Source organism: Eleutherodactylus coqui, chromosome 4, assembly GCF_035609145.1.
Source record: "Eleutherodactylus coqui strain aEleCoq1 chromosome 4, aEleCoq1.hap1, whole genome shotgun sequence".
Classification (NCBI taxonomy): domain Eukaryota; kingdom Metazoa; phylum Chordata; class Amphibia; order Anura; family Eleutherodactylidae; genus Eleutherodactylus; species Eleutherodactylus coqui.
In genome coordinates, this window is record NC_089840.1 from 14,523,061 (window position 1) to 14,539,729 (window position 16,669).

Sequence of the window (16,669 nt, forward strand, 5' to 3'; positions counted from 1 at the left end):
GACATTTTCGTGAGGCTAGCGCAGGTTGTGGTGACATGTGAGGCTGGTGCTGGTTGTGGTGACATTTTATAAGGCTGGCGCAGGTTGTGGTGACATTGTGTGAGGCTGGTGCTGGTCGTGGTGACATTTTGTGAGGATGGCGCAGGTCGTGGTGACATTTGTGAGGCTGGCACGGGTTGTGGTGACATTTGTGAGGCTGGCGCAGGTTGTGGTGACATTTTGTGAGGCTGGAGCAGGTTGTGGTGATATTTTGTGAGGCTGGAGCGGGTTGTGGTGACATTTGTGAGGCCCTATAGAGATGTCTGTGGTTGACGCCATGTGGTGGGGACATCTGCGGTCGCTCTATTGTTATGGGGATGGTTTGACTGTAGTGTTGTGAAGACATTTTGTGAGGGTGTCGTAGGTTGTGGAGACATTCGTGAGGCTGGCGCTGGTTGTTGTGACATTTGTGAGGCTGGCGCAGGTTGTGGTGACATTTTGTCAGGCTGGCGCGGATTGTGGTGACATTATGTGAGGCTGGCGCAGGTTGTGGTGACATTTTGTGAGGCTGGTGCTGGTTGTGGTGATATTTTGTGAGGGTGGCGCAGGTTGCGGTGACATCTTGTGAGGCTGGCGCAGGTTGCGGTGACATTATGTGAGGCTGGTGCTGGTTGTGGTGACATTATGTGAGGCTGGCGCAGGTTGTGGTGACATTTGTGAGGCTGGTGCTGGCTGTGGTGACATTATGTGAGGCTGACGCAGGTTGTGGTGACATTTGTGAGGCTGGCGCGAGTTGTGGTGACATTTGTGAGGCTGGCGTGGGTTGTGGTGACATTTGTGAGGCTGGTGCTGGCTGTGGTGACATTATGTGAGGCTGACGCAGGTTGTGGTGACATTTGTGAGGCTGACGCAGGTTGTGGTGACATTTGTGAGGCTGGCGCGAGTTGTGGTGACATTTGTGAGGCTGGCGTGGGTTGTGGTGACATTATGTGAGGATGGCGCAGGTCGTGGTGACATTGGTCAGGCTGGTGCGGGTTGGGATGACATTATGTAAGGCTGGTGCTGGTCATGGTGACATTTTGCCAGGCTGGCGCGGGTTGTGGTGACATTTGTGAGGCTGGCAATTATTCTGTGACTAGAATATCCTCAGCTGGCACTGCTTGGGTGACATATTTCGCAGATTACTCTGTCTGGAGGGTTTAGAGCCGCACAGGACGATATATCTGCCAGTGGGGGACAAACTGTTTAACTACAGGATAGCGGACTGTGAGCTGGAGCGCCGGACACACTTCCCGTAATGCGGGTGAGGTGCGCCACCTGGTGGCAGCACGACGAGCCCCAGAACCTTACACACCCTGTCGCCGTTTCCGGGAGGGCAGGATTCAGGTGCGGACCCGGGTACATGTGCTTCCTGTTACCGTCAGTGAATGTCACAGTGGCGGGGCTGAGCGGCGGAGATGGCGGGACGCTGCGGACTGCGGGCTCTACGGGGCAGGAGTAAGTGCGGGGTGTACTGGGGGACCCTGCTGTGGAACTACAGCTTCCAGCATCCTTGCTATGGGCTGCAGCCTAATTATATTAACCCCTTAATGACGTGAACCCCCCTTTTTTTCATTTTCATGTTTTTTTCTCCACGCTTAAAATAAAACAAATAAATAAATAAATAACTCCTCCCTCTTATCTTTCCGTTGACGCCGCGGTCTGCGGGTTGTGTTTTTTTTGCGAGGTGAGATGTGAACTGACCGGGTACGTTTATTATGAGGTCGGTGCGATTCCTGTGATACCGGATCTATGGAGTCTCCACTTCGCCGGGCCGGATAAAAACACGTGAATTTACCTTTTAAAGGGCCACTCAGGTGAAAACACGTTTTTCCGGTGCCTGCCCCCTCAGCTGGTTGACCGTCGGCTGCCATCCTGCGGCCCGGCTCACGCCATCCTGCTGCCCGCTCACGCCAGCGCAATTTATTAGCGGTTTACAATTATATGATATGCAGTGAATGGAGCCAACGGACGGGCAGTGATTGTCGTGGGTCCGCTCACATTTGCGTTGTGTATAATTCGCGCGTCGTGTTCTATGTTACTGCGTATTACGCACAGTGCGGCCCTGTTGTTATTGTTGGGTGCGTCTGAGAGCGCCGTCGATGCGTATTTACACTGCGTATGTGCGGCGGTATTACACTGCGTATGTGCGGCGGTATTACACTGCGTATGTGCGGCGGTATTACACTGCGTATGTGCGGCGGTATTACACTGCGTATGTGCGGCGGTATTACACTGCGTATGTGCGGCGGTATTACACTGCGTATGTGCGGCGGTATTACACTGCGTATGTGCGGCGGTATTACACTGCGTATGTGCGGCGGTATTACACTGCGTATGTGCGGCGGTATTACACTGCGTATGTGCGGCGGTATTACACTGCGTATGTGCGGCGGTATTACACTGCGTATGTGCGGCGGTATTACACTGCGTATGGGTGGCGGTATTACACTGCGTATGGGTGGCGGTATTACACTGCGAATGTGCGGCGGTATTACACTGCGAATGTGCGGCGGTATTACACAACGTTATAAAACCACAATAGTAGAGAAATGTAAAAAAAGCAAACAAAAGAAACCCCAGGAAGTCGTCGGCGGACGTGTGCGAGGGTCTGTCCTACACGGGCGATCACAGAAGCGGGGATACGGGGGTTCAGACGCCAGGAGGACGCTGCATTTTTTTAGGCCACGTATTTCTGTACGGTCGCCTGCGCTCGGCCTGACGGCTTTTTTTCTTTTACTTTTGTTTCACATCTATCCCATTTTAGTTTCATTATCATTAACTGCTATAATAATAAACGTTATTTGTATAGCGCCAACATATTCCGCAGCGCTTACATAGACAGATGGATACAGAGAGACAAAATACAAACATTACAGAACCACAGTTACATAGTAATCAGCTGATGGAAACAATAGGGGTGCGGGTCCTGCTCCAACGAGCTTACATACTACAGGTAATAGGGGGTACAGGAGGTAAAGGGCTGGAGATGTGCACGGTATGGCGGGGTGGAGATGTGCATGGTATGGCGAGGTGGAGAGTGAGAGGTGATATACACATAGACAATGGTCAGACATTTAGTCGTGTGACGGCAGAAACAGTATGACTGCAGGAGCGGTTTATGATGGCTAGCAGGGATTGCAGTCAGTAGGTCAGGGAGCATGTTATCAGGCGGAGTACAGAGGGGTTTGTTTAGGGAATGCGGTATGCCTCCCTGAAGAGGTGCGTTTTTAGAGCACGCCTGAAGTTCTGCGAGTCCTGGATTGCCCGGGTAGCCTTTGGTAGTGCGTTCCAGAGGACCGGTGCTGCTCTGGAGAAGTCTTGGAGGCTGGAATGAGAAGTTCGAATTAAAGGGGCGCTCAGTCTGGTTTCGTTAGCAGAGCGGAGAGCCCGGGCTGGGTGATGGATTGAGATGAGGGAGGCGATATAGGGGGGCGCTGCGCTGTGGAGGGCTTTGTGGATGAAGGTAGCGAGTTTAAATTGAATTCTGTATTTAACGGGCAGCCAGTGCAGTGACTGGCATAGGGCAGAGGCATCCGAGTAGCGGCTGGACAGGAAGATGAGCCTGGCTGCCGCATTCAGGATGGATTGGAGAGGGTAGAGTCTGGTGCAGGGGAGGCCGATCAGCAACGAGTTGCAATAATCGAGCCGGGAGTGGATGAGGGCAACAGTAAGCGTTTTTAACGTGTCCACAGTGAGAAAAGAGCGGATTCTTGTGATGTTCTTGAGGTGCAGCTGACATGTTCGGGCCAGAGATTGGATGTAGAGGGTAAATGAGAGATCAGAGTCAAATATGACCCCAAGGCAGCGGGCGTGTTGTCTAGGAGTTATGGTGGCGCCACACACTGAGATGGAGATGGCAGGAGGAGGGCGGTTAGTGGAGGGTGGAAATACCAGCAGGTCAGTTTTAGAGAGGTTTAGTTTTAGGTAGAGAGAGGACATGGTGTTAGAGACAGCGGACAGACAGTCGGTGATGTTTTGGAGTAAAGGTGCAGAGATGTCACGGGAAGAGGTGTATAGCTGGGTGTCATCAGCGTACAGGTGGTATTGGAGGCCAAATCTCCTGATGGTTTGTCCAATAGGGGCTGTGTAGATGGAGAAAAGGAGGGGGCCGAGGACAGAGCCCTGGGGGACCCCAACAGCAAGGGGAAGAGGAGGGGAGGTAGAGCCAGCAAAGGAGACGCTGAAAGAGCGGTCAGATAGGTAGGAAGAGAACCAGGAGAGGGCAGTGTCCTTTAGGCCAATGGAGTGAAGCATAGTGGGGAGGAATTTGTGGTCAACAGTGTCAAATGCTGTGGAGAGGTCGAGGAGGATCAGTAGGGAGTAATCGCCCCTCGATTTGGCTGTCAGTAGGTCATTGGATACCCTAGTAAGGGCAGTTTCTGTCGAGTGTTGAGGTCGGAAGCCAAACTGTAGGGGGTCTAGGAGAGAATGCTCTGATAAATAGCTTACAAGGTGGGAGTAAACCAGGCGTTCAAGTAGTTTGGAGATGAAGGGGAGGTTTGAGATGGGTCGGTAGTTGGCAGCATCAGTCGGGTCCAGAGTCGGCTTCTTTAGCAGTGGGGATATGATGGCGTGTTTGAAAGAAAAGGGAAAGATGCCAGAGGTCAGAGAGAGGTTGAATATAGTGGTGAGATGGGAGATGACCACTGGGGAGAAGGAACGGAGGAGGTGTGAGGGGAGGGGGTCGCTAGCGCAGGTGGTGGGGCGAGCAGAGAAGAGCAATTTGGAGACTTCTTCCTCTGTCGTTGGTCTGAGTACAGACAGTGAGCAGGAGCTAGATGCAGTGCTGACAAGACTAGGGTTAGGGCTAGTCTGGGGTTGGGAAGTTATTTCCTGACGAATGCTATAGTCTTCTGCATACACTAAAGCCCATAAGTATACAGTCAGGAGGGTGAGCTGTGATCTTCTCTACTATATCTGTGTGACTGTGACAGAAGTGTCTGCCTCCTCTTCTAAGCAATTTCTGTGGTAAGGCCCATGTAGTATCATCATACAAACCAAGAATCTGACTAGAAATTGACTACACAACCCCAAGTAGATCTGAGCCGGCGAGAATGGCGATCACATGACCATCTGGTGAGAATGAGGCCGCAAGTTTGACAGAAATTAAAAACTAAAAAACTAACCAAGATGACACGAGCTGACATATGTATACTGAGGGATAGCTACATAATGGGTGTATGGCCCTTTAAGGATCCCTCCCTTGTTATTGATGGGTTATCACAGTGTGTGTTTGGTGGACTGCTGGTGGCCCCTATGTGTCTCCAGCCCTCCGGTTATGGCTGCCGGGAGGGGAAGTGTGGGAACGTCCAGTTCTGGATTTCTAGATGGAGATTATTTTTGTGGACCTGTAATCGTGTGTTCCAGGCATGTGACATGATTGGGTGCGAGTTACATACGTGTTACATGCGCTCCGCTCTCTTTCCTCTAGGATTTTACTCTGTGGCCGCAGCAAATAAACTGTCCGTAGCTGAAGCCTCCCAGCGGCGATGTGAGCTGTACGACAAGGAGAAGGCCAGGCAGCTGGCCCTGCATCCGCGCACTGAGAAGATCGACGTGACGCATGTGGGGAAGAATGATGCGGGCGCCGTGTTTGTGATGAACAAAGGGCTGTCCACGCCATACAACTGCGCCATGCGTGAGTAACGCCCTGTCCTTCTATGTTAGATGTCAAGAGCGCCTGTACCCTTTTGTTACAGTCCTGGGTATAGATAGATGATGGGAGAGATCTCTGTACTGACTCCTGATATATTTATACATAGTTATTAGAGTGCCCCCTTGTTACAGTCCTGGGTATAATAAATGATGGGAGGGATCTCTGTACTGACCCCTGATATATCTATACATAGTTATTAGAGCGCCCCATTGTTACAGTCCTGGGTATAATAGATGATGGAAGAGATCTCTGTACTGACGTCTGATATATTATACATAGTTATTAGAGCGCCCCCTTGTTACAGTCCTGGGTATAATAGATGATGGGAGAGATCTCTGTACTGACCTCTGATATATCTATACATAGTTATTAGAGCGCCCTCTAGTTACAGTCCTGGGTATAATAGATGATGGGAGAGATCTCTGTACTGACCCCTGATATATTTATACATAGTTATTAGAGCACCCCCTTGTTACAGTCCTGGGTATAATAGATGATGGGAGAGATCTCTGTACTGACGTCTGATATATTATACATAGTTATTAGAGCGCCCCCTTGTTACAGTCCTGGGTATAATAGATGATGGGAGAGATCTCTGTACTGACCTCTGATATATCTATACATAGTTATTAGAGCGCCCTCTAGTTACAGTCCTGGGTATAATAGATGATGGGAGAGATCTCTGTACTGACGTCTGATATATTATACATAGTTATTAGTGCGCCCCCTTGTTACAGTCCTGGGTATAATAGATGATGGGAGAGATCTCTGTACTGACCTCTGATATATCTATACATAGTTATTAGAGCGCCCTCTAGTTACAGTCCTGGGTATAATAGATGATGGGAGAGATCTCTGTACTGACCCCTGATATATCTATACATAGTTATTAGAGCGCCCCCTTGTTACAGTTCTAGGTATAATAGATGATGGCATAGATCTCTGTACTGACCCCTGATATATTTATACATAGTTATTAGAGCGCCCTCTAGTTACAGTCCTGGGTATAATACATGATGGCAGAGATCTCTGTATTGTCCACTGATTTATCTATACATAGTTATTAGAGCGCCCCCTTGTTACAGTCCTGGGTATAATAGAGGATGGGAGAGATCTCTGTACTGACCCCTGATATATCTATACATAGTTATTAGAGCGCCCCCTTGTTACAGTCCTGGGTATAAATGATAATGGGAGAGATCTCTATACTGACCCCTGATATATCTATACATAGTTATTAGGTCGCCCCCTTGTTACAGTCCTGGGTATAATAGATGATGGGAGAGATCTCTGTACTGACCCCTGATATATCTATACATAGTTATTAGAGCGCCCCCTTGTTACAGTCCTGGGTATAATACATGATGGCAGAGATCTCTGTATTGTCCACTGATTTATCTATACATAGTTATTAGAGCGCCCCCTTGTTACAGTCCTGGGTATAATAGATGATGGGAGAGATCTCTGTACTGACCTCTGATATATCTATACATAGTTATTAGAGCGCCCTCTAGTTACAGTCCTGGGTATAATAGATAATGGGAGAGATCTCTATACTGACCCCTGATATATCTATACATAGTTATTAGAGCGCCCCCTTGTTACAGTTCTAGGTATAATAGATGATGGCATAGATCTCTGTACTGACCCCTGATATATTTATACATAGTTATTAGAGCGCCCTCTAGTTACAGTCCTGGGTATAATACATGATGGCAGAGATCTCTGTATTGTCCACTGATTTATCTATACATAGTTATTAGAGCGCCCCCTTGTTACAGTCCTGGGTATAATAGATGATGGCAGAGATCTCTGTACTGACCCCTGATATATCTATACATAGTTATTAGAGCGCCCCCTTGTTACAGTCCTAGGTATAATAGCTGATGGGAGAGATCTCTGTACTGACCCCTGATATATCTATACATAGTTATTAGAGCGCCCCCTTGTTACAGTCCTGGGTATAAATGATAATGGAAGAGATCTCTATACTGACCCCTGATATATCTATACATAGTTATTAGGTCGCCCCCTTGTTACAGCCCTGGGTATAATAGATGATGGGAGAGATCTCTGTACTGACCCCTGATATATCTATACATAGTTATTAGAGCGCCCCCTTGTTACAGTCCTGGGTATAATAGAGGATGGGAGAGATCTCTGTACTGACCCCTGATATATCTATACATAGTTATTAGAGCGACCCCTTGTTACAGTCCTGGGTATAATAGCTGATGGGAGAGATCTCTGTACTGATCCCTGATATGTATATACATAGTTATTAGAGCGCCCCCTTGTTACAGTCCTGGGTATAAATGATAATGGGAGAGATCTCTATACTGACCCCTGATATGTCTATACATAGTTATTAGAGCGCCCCCTTGTTACAGTCCTGGGTATAAGAGATGATTGGAGAGATCTCTGTACTGTACAGCCACCACACCTTGTAACTCTGGGGTTCTCGGTTCACATCTAAATATGGACAAAATCCGCATGGAGATTGTGTTTTCTCATTGTGTTTATTCTTCTCCAGTCCGGTGGCTCAGTTGTTGGCGCTGCTGCCTTGCGGTGCTGGAGTTGTAGGGTCAGATCTGACAAAGGGTGACGGCTCTATAGAGTTTTTAAAAGTTGATGAGATTTGAACCCAGGACCCCCACCCTGCAAGGCAACAGCGCTGACCACTGAGCCGCATTCATTAGAGAGCCGCCACCAAATGAAAACCGGATCCTCTTCACGTTCCGTCCGCCTCCGCCGAGTACAATGCAACACAATAGAATCTATCCGTATTCCGTTTCACAAACTGGAAACAGTTGAAAATAGTGAAAACGGGAATCGCTGCGTATTTACGCTTGGAAAGAAACGCCAGCTGGACCCATGGATTTTATACGCAAATACGCAGTGAATCCCCGTGTGTCGGCCGTATTCGTTGTGCGGTTGTACATTGCTAATACATAATACGCACAAATGTAGGACCGGCTGCGCAATGGAGCGTCGGGGGAGAACCTCGTCGGAATCCAATGCAAATCAATGGGGATTCAGGGCGGCATCTTATGAGGCATATTAGTGCAAATGTGTAATGTAGTTAAGACTGGTCAGCACGGCTCATGGGGGCGGCAGTGCTTAACCCCTTAAGGATGCGGCCCTTCGGAGGGATTGTTTTCGGAGAGGCGAGTTGTATTTTTTAATGCTATTATTATAATAAATGCAGATGAAGTAACGGCCATCTCTTGAGGCTGTGGTGAGTGCGTGGCGAGCATTCCAGGCTGAAAGGTGGGCGATCCGCAGACAAGTGGACCCCAATTTGTTACATATTTATAACATTTTTTAATTTCATTTATCTTCCGCCATTCACAGTTCAGGATTAATCCATTATTTTAATTGGCCTCCTGCACACGGGAGGATTTCATGCAGAATTTCCGCCCATGCCTGCTGCCATAGGATTGCTTCCATGCAATCCTATGCACACAGAAATGTCAGTAGAGACCCGCCGACTCCACTCTGCGCATGCGCTGGCACATCACAGAGCAGAGGAGACGCCGGGAGCGGGTGAGCAGCAGGTCTCTGCAGGCGTACGGCTCCGCAACCCGCTGCAAGAATTCTTGCAACGGGATCCGACCCGGCCGTCTGCAGGCGGCCTTAGATTGGACATTTACAGACTTGGCGCTGCCAAATATGTTTTTGTTTTAATTTTTTATTTTTTTTTTATTTTTTATGAATGCGGGAAAATAGTTTGTTTATTTTTTTTTAACTTTTTAACATCCTTTTATTTTTTTATGTTATTTCTAAGTACTTCTAGGGGGCTTGAAGTTGAACATTGTTTGATTATACCATACACTGCAATACTTTAGTATTTCTGCCAGCATTCTATTATAATGGGCCACAGGCCTGTCCTAATAGGCAGAAATACTCAGCAGCCCTGAGTGCCTTCAGAAGTTCATGGACAGCCATGACAGCCGGGCTGCACCTCGCAATCCGGGCACTTCAATGCCACTGCCCGAATCAAAGGGTCAGCAGGCTCGAACAACATTGGCGCTGATTGCAACTGTTGGCGGTGGGTGCCGTTACAGTCGTTTCTCAGGAAGGGTCTGCGTCCCTGAAACGCGTTGAATATTGCATGTTTTTATAAAACCTTTTCATAAAGAAGAATCGGGTAAGATGACCAACCTGATGACCAACCTGATGACCAACCTGATGACCAACCTGATGACCAACCTGATGACCAACCTGATGACCAACCTGATGACCAACCTGATGACCAGCTCATGAGTCGCACCTTCACATCCACAAATCGTCACGATTCCTTTCAATCTAATTGCTCGGCTCCATTACAAGCGGTTTGGCATTAGCGGACCGGCAGCACCTTTGTTTTGTTTCATTTATGTATTTGGGGAGCCCCGCCCGTCTCTTTAGATTTACTCCATAAGGGGTTAATAAACAGGTATGAGGCACATTAGGTTTTGCATTGTGAGCATGCTCGGAGTGCAGAAAACGGTCTCTAGCTGTTCATCATTGCTGGAGCACACCCCACAGAGCGTACCCGGATTGTGCCGGCTGCACTCCATCCAATAGCAGGGATGAAAGCAGAGCGGCAAGATGGCGGCGCCCAGCGTAAAAACTTTTATTCAGTGTATCCTGGAGGGGAAGTTGTGCAGCACAGAAATGGTTGGAGAAACCGAAGGATGAACCAGGGAGGTAAGCACCCAGCCAGTTCTCTGTGGGAATATTACTTCTGTACGGTGTTGACTTGGACGGAAATCCTCCCCCCTACTGGCCGTTGAGGATTACACCAGCGCTCCGCACTCTGGCAGATCACATGACTCTCTCTGTGATTAAAAAAAAAAAGATAAAATTGGTCCGCACTTCCCAACAGTGTGAAAATTAATACGCTTAATGAGCCTGAAGCCGGTTTCACACAGGTGTCAGCGCTACAAGTGGCACGTAGGAAGTCCTACTGTTTGTCCCTAAAATAAGCCCTAGCTGCATTAAAAGAAAATGTTACGTAACACCTGCCGTCCGCTTAAACCTTTAACCGCGCTGCTGTTGAGATTTCCTTATCGCTAATTAGTTTTGTACTCCGCGCCCCGCGACCGTTACAATCTGCTTATGAAGTTTTCCCAAACTGTATTAAAAGTCGAAGAGTCGAAGAGAGTCCGATTTTGTAGAAAATAGTCCCATCCCCTTCAAGTGGTTCAAACAAAATCTCGTGCGATCTTAACACTCGTGTGAAGCTGGCCTTGTTACTCCCACAGTCATCTAACCTCGGACGCAGTGGGAGTAACGATCCTCCTGGCGCATGCGCTGTATGCCGCTGAAGTTACAGCTAGTAATGGAGAGCGGGGGTGCGCAGGCACCAGCAGGGTTTACCATCTTCACGCTCGTATGAAGCCGGTCGTACTTGTTACTGTCACAGTCATCTAACCTCGGACGCAGTGGGAGTAACGATCCTCGTGGCGCATGCGCAGTACGCCGCTGAAGTTACAGCTAGCAATGGAGAGCTGGGATGCGCAGGCGCGGGCAGGGTTTACTATGGCGCCTGCGCAGGATTACAGCAGCGAGCAAAAACCACCAGCCATGCTAATCAAGGACAGAATGAGCCCAGCGTGGCGAGGAGGGGGAAATCTAACTCTTTTAAGAAAAAAAAAAAAATAAATAAATAAACAGATTTTTTTTTTCAGTTTGTTAGAATGCAGCGCGGGAAATCTTCAAAAGCCGATTGTAAAGGTAAAGCGGCGCGAATTACAGAACCAATAGTGATAAGGAACTCTCATTAGTACTATTAAAGGTTCATCATGGATTACTGTGTAAACACTTGATGATGGGTCCCTTTAATGGCCGTTTTACACAGGATGATTATTGATCACGCTGGAATGTGAACGATAATCATCCCACATAAACGCATGCATGCAGAATCTGCTTACTGGGAATGGAGGCGGCGGGGAGGAGAACGCTCCACCTCCATGCTGGCAGCACTGTGACTGATCCAGCAATACTCGCTCCCGTGTGACCTTACAGGAGTGAGTATACATTAGGACGAGTGCTGGCATCACTTATCTGACAGCTCGTCCATGTGACAGTACAGGAGTGAGTATACACTGGGACGAGTGCCGGCATCACTTACCTGACAGCTCGTCCATGTGACAGTACAGGAGTGAGTATACACTGGGACGAGTGCTGGCATCACTTATCTGACAGCTCGTCCATGTGACAGTACAGGAGTGAGTGTACACTGGGACGAGTGCCGGCATCACTTACCTGACAGCTTGTCCATGTGACAGTACAGAAGCGAGTATACACTGGGATGAGTGCCGGCATCACTTACCTGACAGTTTGTCCATGTGACAGTACAGGAGTGAGTGTACACTGGGACGAGTGCTGGCATCACTTACCTGACAGCTCGTCCATGTGACAGTACAGGAGTGAGTGTACACTGGGACGAGTGCCGGCATCACTTACCTGACAGCTCATCCATGTGACAGTACAGGAGTGAGTATACACTGGGATGAGTGCCGGCATTACTTACCTGACAGCTCGTCCATGTGACAGTACAGAAGCGAGTATACACTGGGACGAGTGCCGGCATCACTTACCTGACAGCTTGTCCATGTGACAGTACAGGAGTGAGTATACACTGGGACGAGTGCCAGCATCACTTACCTGACAGCTCGTCCATGTAAAAGGACCATAAGGCATTGAAACTATATCTACAAATAGCTAGTAAAGCAGTAGTACTCGAGGCTGCCACTAGAGGGAGCTCGCCCACCACAGTTGGGTAGAAGTGTACACTGGAGTCCGAGCGCTCCTATAGAGGATGTTGTCTAGAACATGAACCTCTCTGCACACCCAGTGTTTCATTCATCGCAAGCGCAACACAAACCGACATCCTCCGTGTGATTCTCGTTACCGCCTACAACTTACTCTTTGTGTATAAACATCAGTCGGCTTGCATGTGCCGAGCGTGGCGACCGATCACTGTATGGTAAGTGGTTTACTCCCCGCTCCGCAGGCGGAGTGCAGCGCTGATGTGGAGGATACATCTGACCAACTTATTGCACAATCTGCTGGAGGATCTTACTGTTTTTTTGCCATTAAAGGGGTTGTCCCGCGAAACAAAGTGGGGTATACACTTCTGTATGGCCATATTAATGCACTTTGTAATGTACATTGTGCATTAATTATGAGCCATACAGAAGTTATTCACTTACCTGTTCCGTTGCTGGCGTCCTCGTCTCCATGGTGCCGTCTAATCTTCAGCGTCTAATTGCCCGATTAGACGCGCTTGCGCAGTCCGGTCTTCTCCGTGTTGAATGGGGCTGCTCGTGCTGGAGAGCTGCTCCTCGTAGCTCCGCCCCGTCACGTGTGCCGATTCCAGCCAATCAGGAGGCTGGAATCGGCAATGGACCGCACAGAAGACCTGCGGTCCACCGAGGGTGAAGATCCCGGCGGCCATCTTCGCAAGGTAGGTAAGAAGTCACCGGAGCGCGGGGATTCGGGTAAGTACTATCGTTTTTTTTTTTTTTTTCAACACATGCATCGGGTTTGTCTCGCGCCGAACGGGGGGGCTATTGAAAAAAAAAAACCCCGTTTCGGCGCGGGACAACCCCTTTAAGAGCTAAGGCTCATCCACACAGGCATGTGCACCGGAGTTCGCTGTGTGTCATCTACTTGTCGTCCAGTTTTCAAATGTGCAAAGAAAAAAAACGGCTAGACGGCCCGTTGATGCACCTTGTTTTATTTTCACTGTCTCCAGGCAACATCCAGAAAAAATGCGCACGCACACGTAACATTCATGTTTGCAGGTTTTTTACACTCCCACAGACTTCTATGGCCAATTTTGGACCAAAAATGAAGCCCTACTTGCCTCTCTGGCTTCCCTGCTTGTCTTCTGACCCTGTCTTCCCCTGCTGCTCCTGTTCAGACTGTGTAGCAGGGAAGCAGGCTGCCCCTGCTACAATTAGTGCAAAGCATGCCTCATTAAAGTCATTGGCCACTAGAGGGAGCCCCCATACAGGCAGTGATTTATGATCAGTAGAACTAGAATCAATAGAAACTTCCAGAAGATGGCTCTGAGTAACTGCATAGGCAGGCTGAGCGGAGCCATGTTGGTTGCTGCCGGTGAAGAGTCCAGTAAGACGGTTCTGCTGTATTGATTCAAGTATTGCTGGAGCGGAGCACTGCTGTGCCAAGAACTTCTGGTTCAACAAACTATTCGATCACTCAGCTTCAGGATGAAGCCATTTGCTGCTGCAGACAGGGCCGCCCGGCGACTCTCCAGGAGGGTAGTCATCAGGTTGAGACTTTTTAGGATTTTCAAGCTCTCAAGGAAGACTCACTTGAGCTATCTGTCAACCCAGACACAGCTGAAAAGTATGTAAGAGCCCGTTCTCCAACTAGGTAGTGTGTGATTACTTGATGGACTCTACGGCTCACAAGGGCCTGACTACTCTGGACTGAGACCAGTTAGGGGAGTATCTCTTCATAAGGACTGTGGCTAACATACCGCTTGGATGGTGTCGTTTGGGACCACTAAGTTGTGGACTTCCTCGGCACTTTAAGAGTTATCACCGTAATATCTTTGATTTCTGTGATCACCTTTTCATGTGACGTTTGCGAATACAGCAGAACTCGGTATTAATGGGAAGGTATTGCTGAGTTCAGAGTTAGATGGAAATACCAGGAATCGGTAGGCAGTTATAATTACTCATACTATGTGGTTGTTCTGCTGGTGTGAACTGTTCCATCCTTTCTTGTTAGCCTTTTAGTCATTCACGACCCTACGTGCAAGACCCCTCCATGTTTTTCGGCTTTGCACTGCTACATTCAGTTGTGTGATATCCCATGTCAGTATCGGCTCTGACAGTATCAGCCATTGTGTCCTTTGGCTCCAGGTCTTCTTTTGCTGCTGATATGTCCAAGCATTATAGATTTTTCTAGCGATTCTGCTTGCATTACATAGCCAAAATATCTGCGCCCGAGGCGGGGCCGTCTGGTCCGCCGCGGGCCCGAGGCGGGGCCGTCTGGTCCGCCGCGGGCCCGAGGCGGGGCCGTCTGGTCCTCCGCTGATATATCGGGTCTTATACGATTCAGGACTTCTCTGTTTTGTTCCTCTCGCCGTCCAGGGTACACGCAGCAGCTTTCGCCAGCACCACAGCTGCAACACCTCAATCCTCCATCTATCAGCTTCCCTCGCAGTCCAGCTTTCACATCCATCCTATCTATCCTCAAGCAAATGCATTTGTGTTTCCACACCTCCTTATTCCACGTTGTATCCTAAACGCACCCCATTGCCTTCCCCTTGTGCTGTTGCATATGAACATGACAATGGGAGATGGGAGGGGGTGTTAGGTGAGTATGAGAAGGACATCCCTGAACTTGGTGCCTCAGCTCCCATAAGCCCATGACTTTAGCTGGCTACCTGCACTTTCATCTTGAGATCGTTTTTGCCCCTTTGGCCGTATATGGGGCCGTCTTGTGCTGCCGGAAGGAGCTGAAAATGGCCAATGGAGCAGAAGTGCTCCGAAGATGAAAGTGCAGCTACTCGTTAAGGGCTTCTTCAGATGGGTGTAGTTCTCGTTTTTCACACTCCTGTGATGTTGGAACCATTTCCACGCACTTGGCTGAAGGACATTTGGTTTCACGGCCCCCATTACATCTATGGCCTTTGACACCCACCATCGCCTCCGTTTGCAGTGATGTCATGAAAGATGAAGCTTGACGCTACGGAGGGGAACCGGGTTGTCTTCAGTGACAAATTCAGTATGGGTGCTGACTATGTCTGTGTTCGTGTTTGGAGACAGGGTGAGCGCCTCAATCCAGCCTTTGCCGTGGGGCGGCACACTGCCCCCTGCTGGTGTGATGGTCTGGGGGGCCATCACACACAAGAGTCTGTCAGGATTCCCAAGAAAGGAGAAGACGAAAACGCTTCGGTTTTTCTCTGCTCTCGATGGCAGTGAAATGGCTTGAAATAGAATATCTCTTGTCATGAAAGTGCCAGAAGTCGGACGCCATGCTGAATCGTCAGGAATCAGTTTGTGTGTAAAGGGACACTGTCGTCATGTTTGATCCCCCCCTTAAACTACATCATAGGGCTCAAAGGTGATGAAACAAGGGAGTCTGGGGGTGTTTCATACCCACCGGATGCCCCCTGCCAGCACGGTCTACTTGCTCCGGAAGCTTGACTCTTTCTGCGTGGGCATCTGCCATAGAGATGGATAGGAGATGCGCCCGCAGAAAGGGTCAAGCTGCTCACTCTTTGCTGCAACAGGATATCCGTAAGTAAGACACGGCGTTCCCCGGACTCCCACTTCCATCACCTTTTGATCCCCATAATCTAGTCTGTTGGACTCAAATATAATGACCATGTCCCTTCAAGTTTGGAGGGTTGAGGAGATGGATGGGAATCTGCTTGCGGCACTTTGTTCCCGGTCTGCTGCTCAGAAGATGATTTTTATTTTTGTCATCAGGTCTTATTGAAGGGGTCGTCCCATGAAAACTACTTATCACTCATTCAAAGGATAGATACGTGTCTGATCGTTGGGGTCTGACTGCTGGGACCTCTACTGGTCATGGGATCAAGGGGCTTGCGTGTCCCGTATGTATGGAGTGGTGGTCACGAGTGCGCCCTTCCACTTCATTCATCTCTGAGAATGCTGAGTGCTATTTCCAGCAGTCTCGTACAGATGATTGGGATTACTGCTAGGTGACTTCAACCCCTTTTTTCTCCTGATCGGTGGGGGTCCCAGCAGTTGGATCTCTACCAGTGACACGTTCATCATCTATACTGTGAATGGGTGAGAAGTTCTTTTAATGGGACAACCCCTTTTAAAGGGGCTGTACCAAAAACAACTTTTATCACCTATCCACCGCTGAAACATCCACCAATCCCAAGACTGGAGGTCCTGCTTACCGCCGGTTCACTGCACCCCCTTCCCCCGCATTGAGAAGAAGATTGGAGGGACAGTCAGTCATACTCAACCGCTGCTCCTTTCAATCCTC

The 16,669-nt window shown here is 48.9% G+C and overlaps 1 protein-coding gene across 1 annotated transcript in view; it reads left to right on the top strand.

Annotated features, from left to right (window-relative positions):
- The first annotated feature begins 1,342 nt into the window (after positions 1 to 1,342).
- Positions 1,343 to 16,669, top strand: part of MRPL39 (mitochondrial ribosomal protein L39) — a 90,191-nt gene continuing 74,864 nt past the window's right edge. The window contains exons 1-2 of the mRNA XM_066599099.1: positions 1,343 to 1,476; positions 5,453 to 5,659. Of these exons, the coding sequence (XP_066455196.1) occupies positions 1,437 to 1,476; positions 5,453 to 5,659 (247 nt within the window). The 5' untranslated portion in view covers positions 1,343 to 1,436. The remainder of the gene's footprint in view (positions 1,477 to 5,452; positions 5,660 to 16,669) is intronic.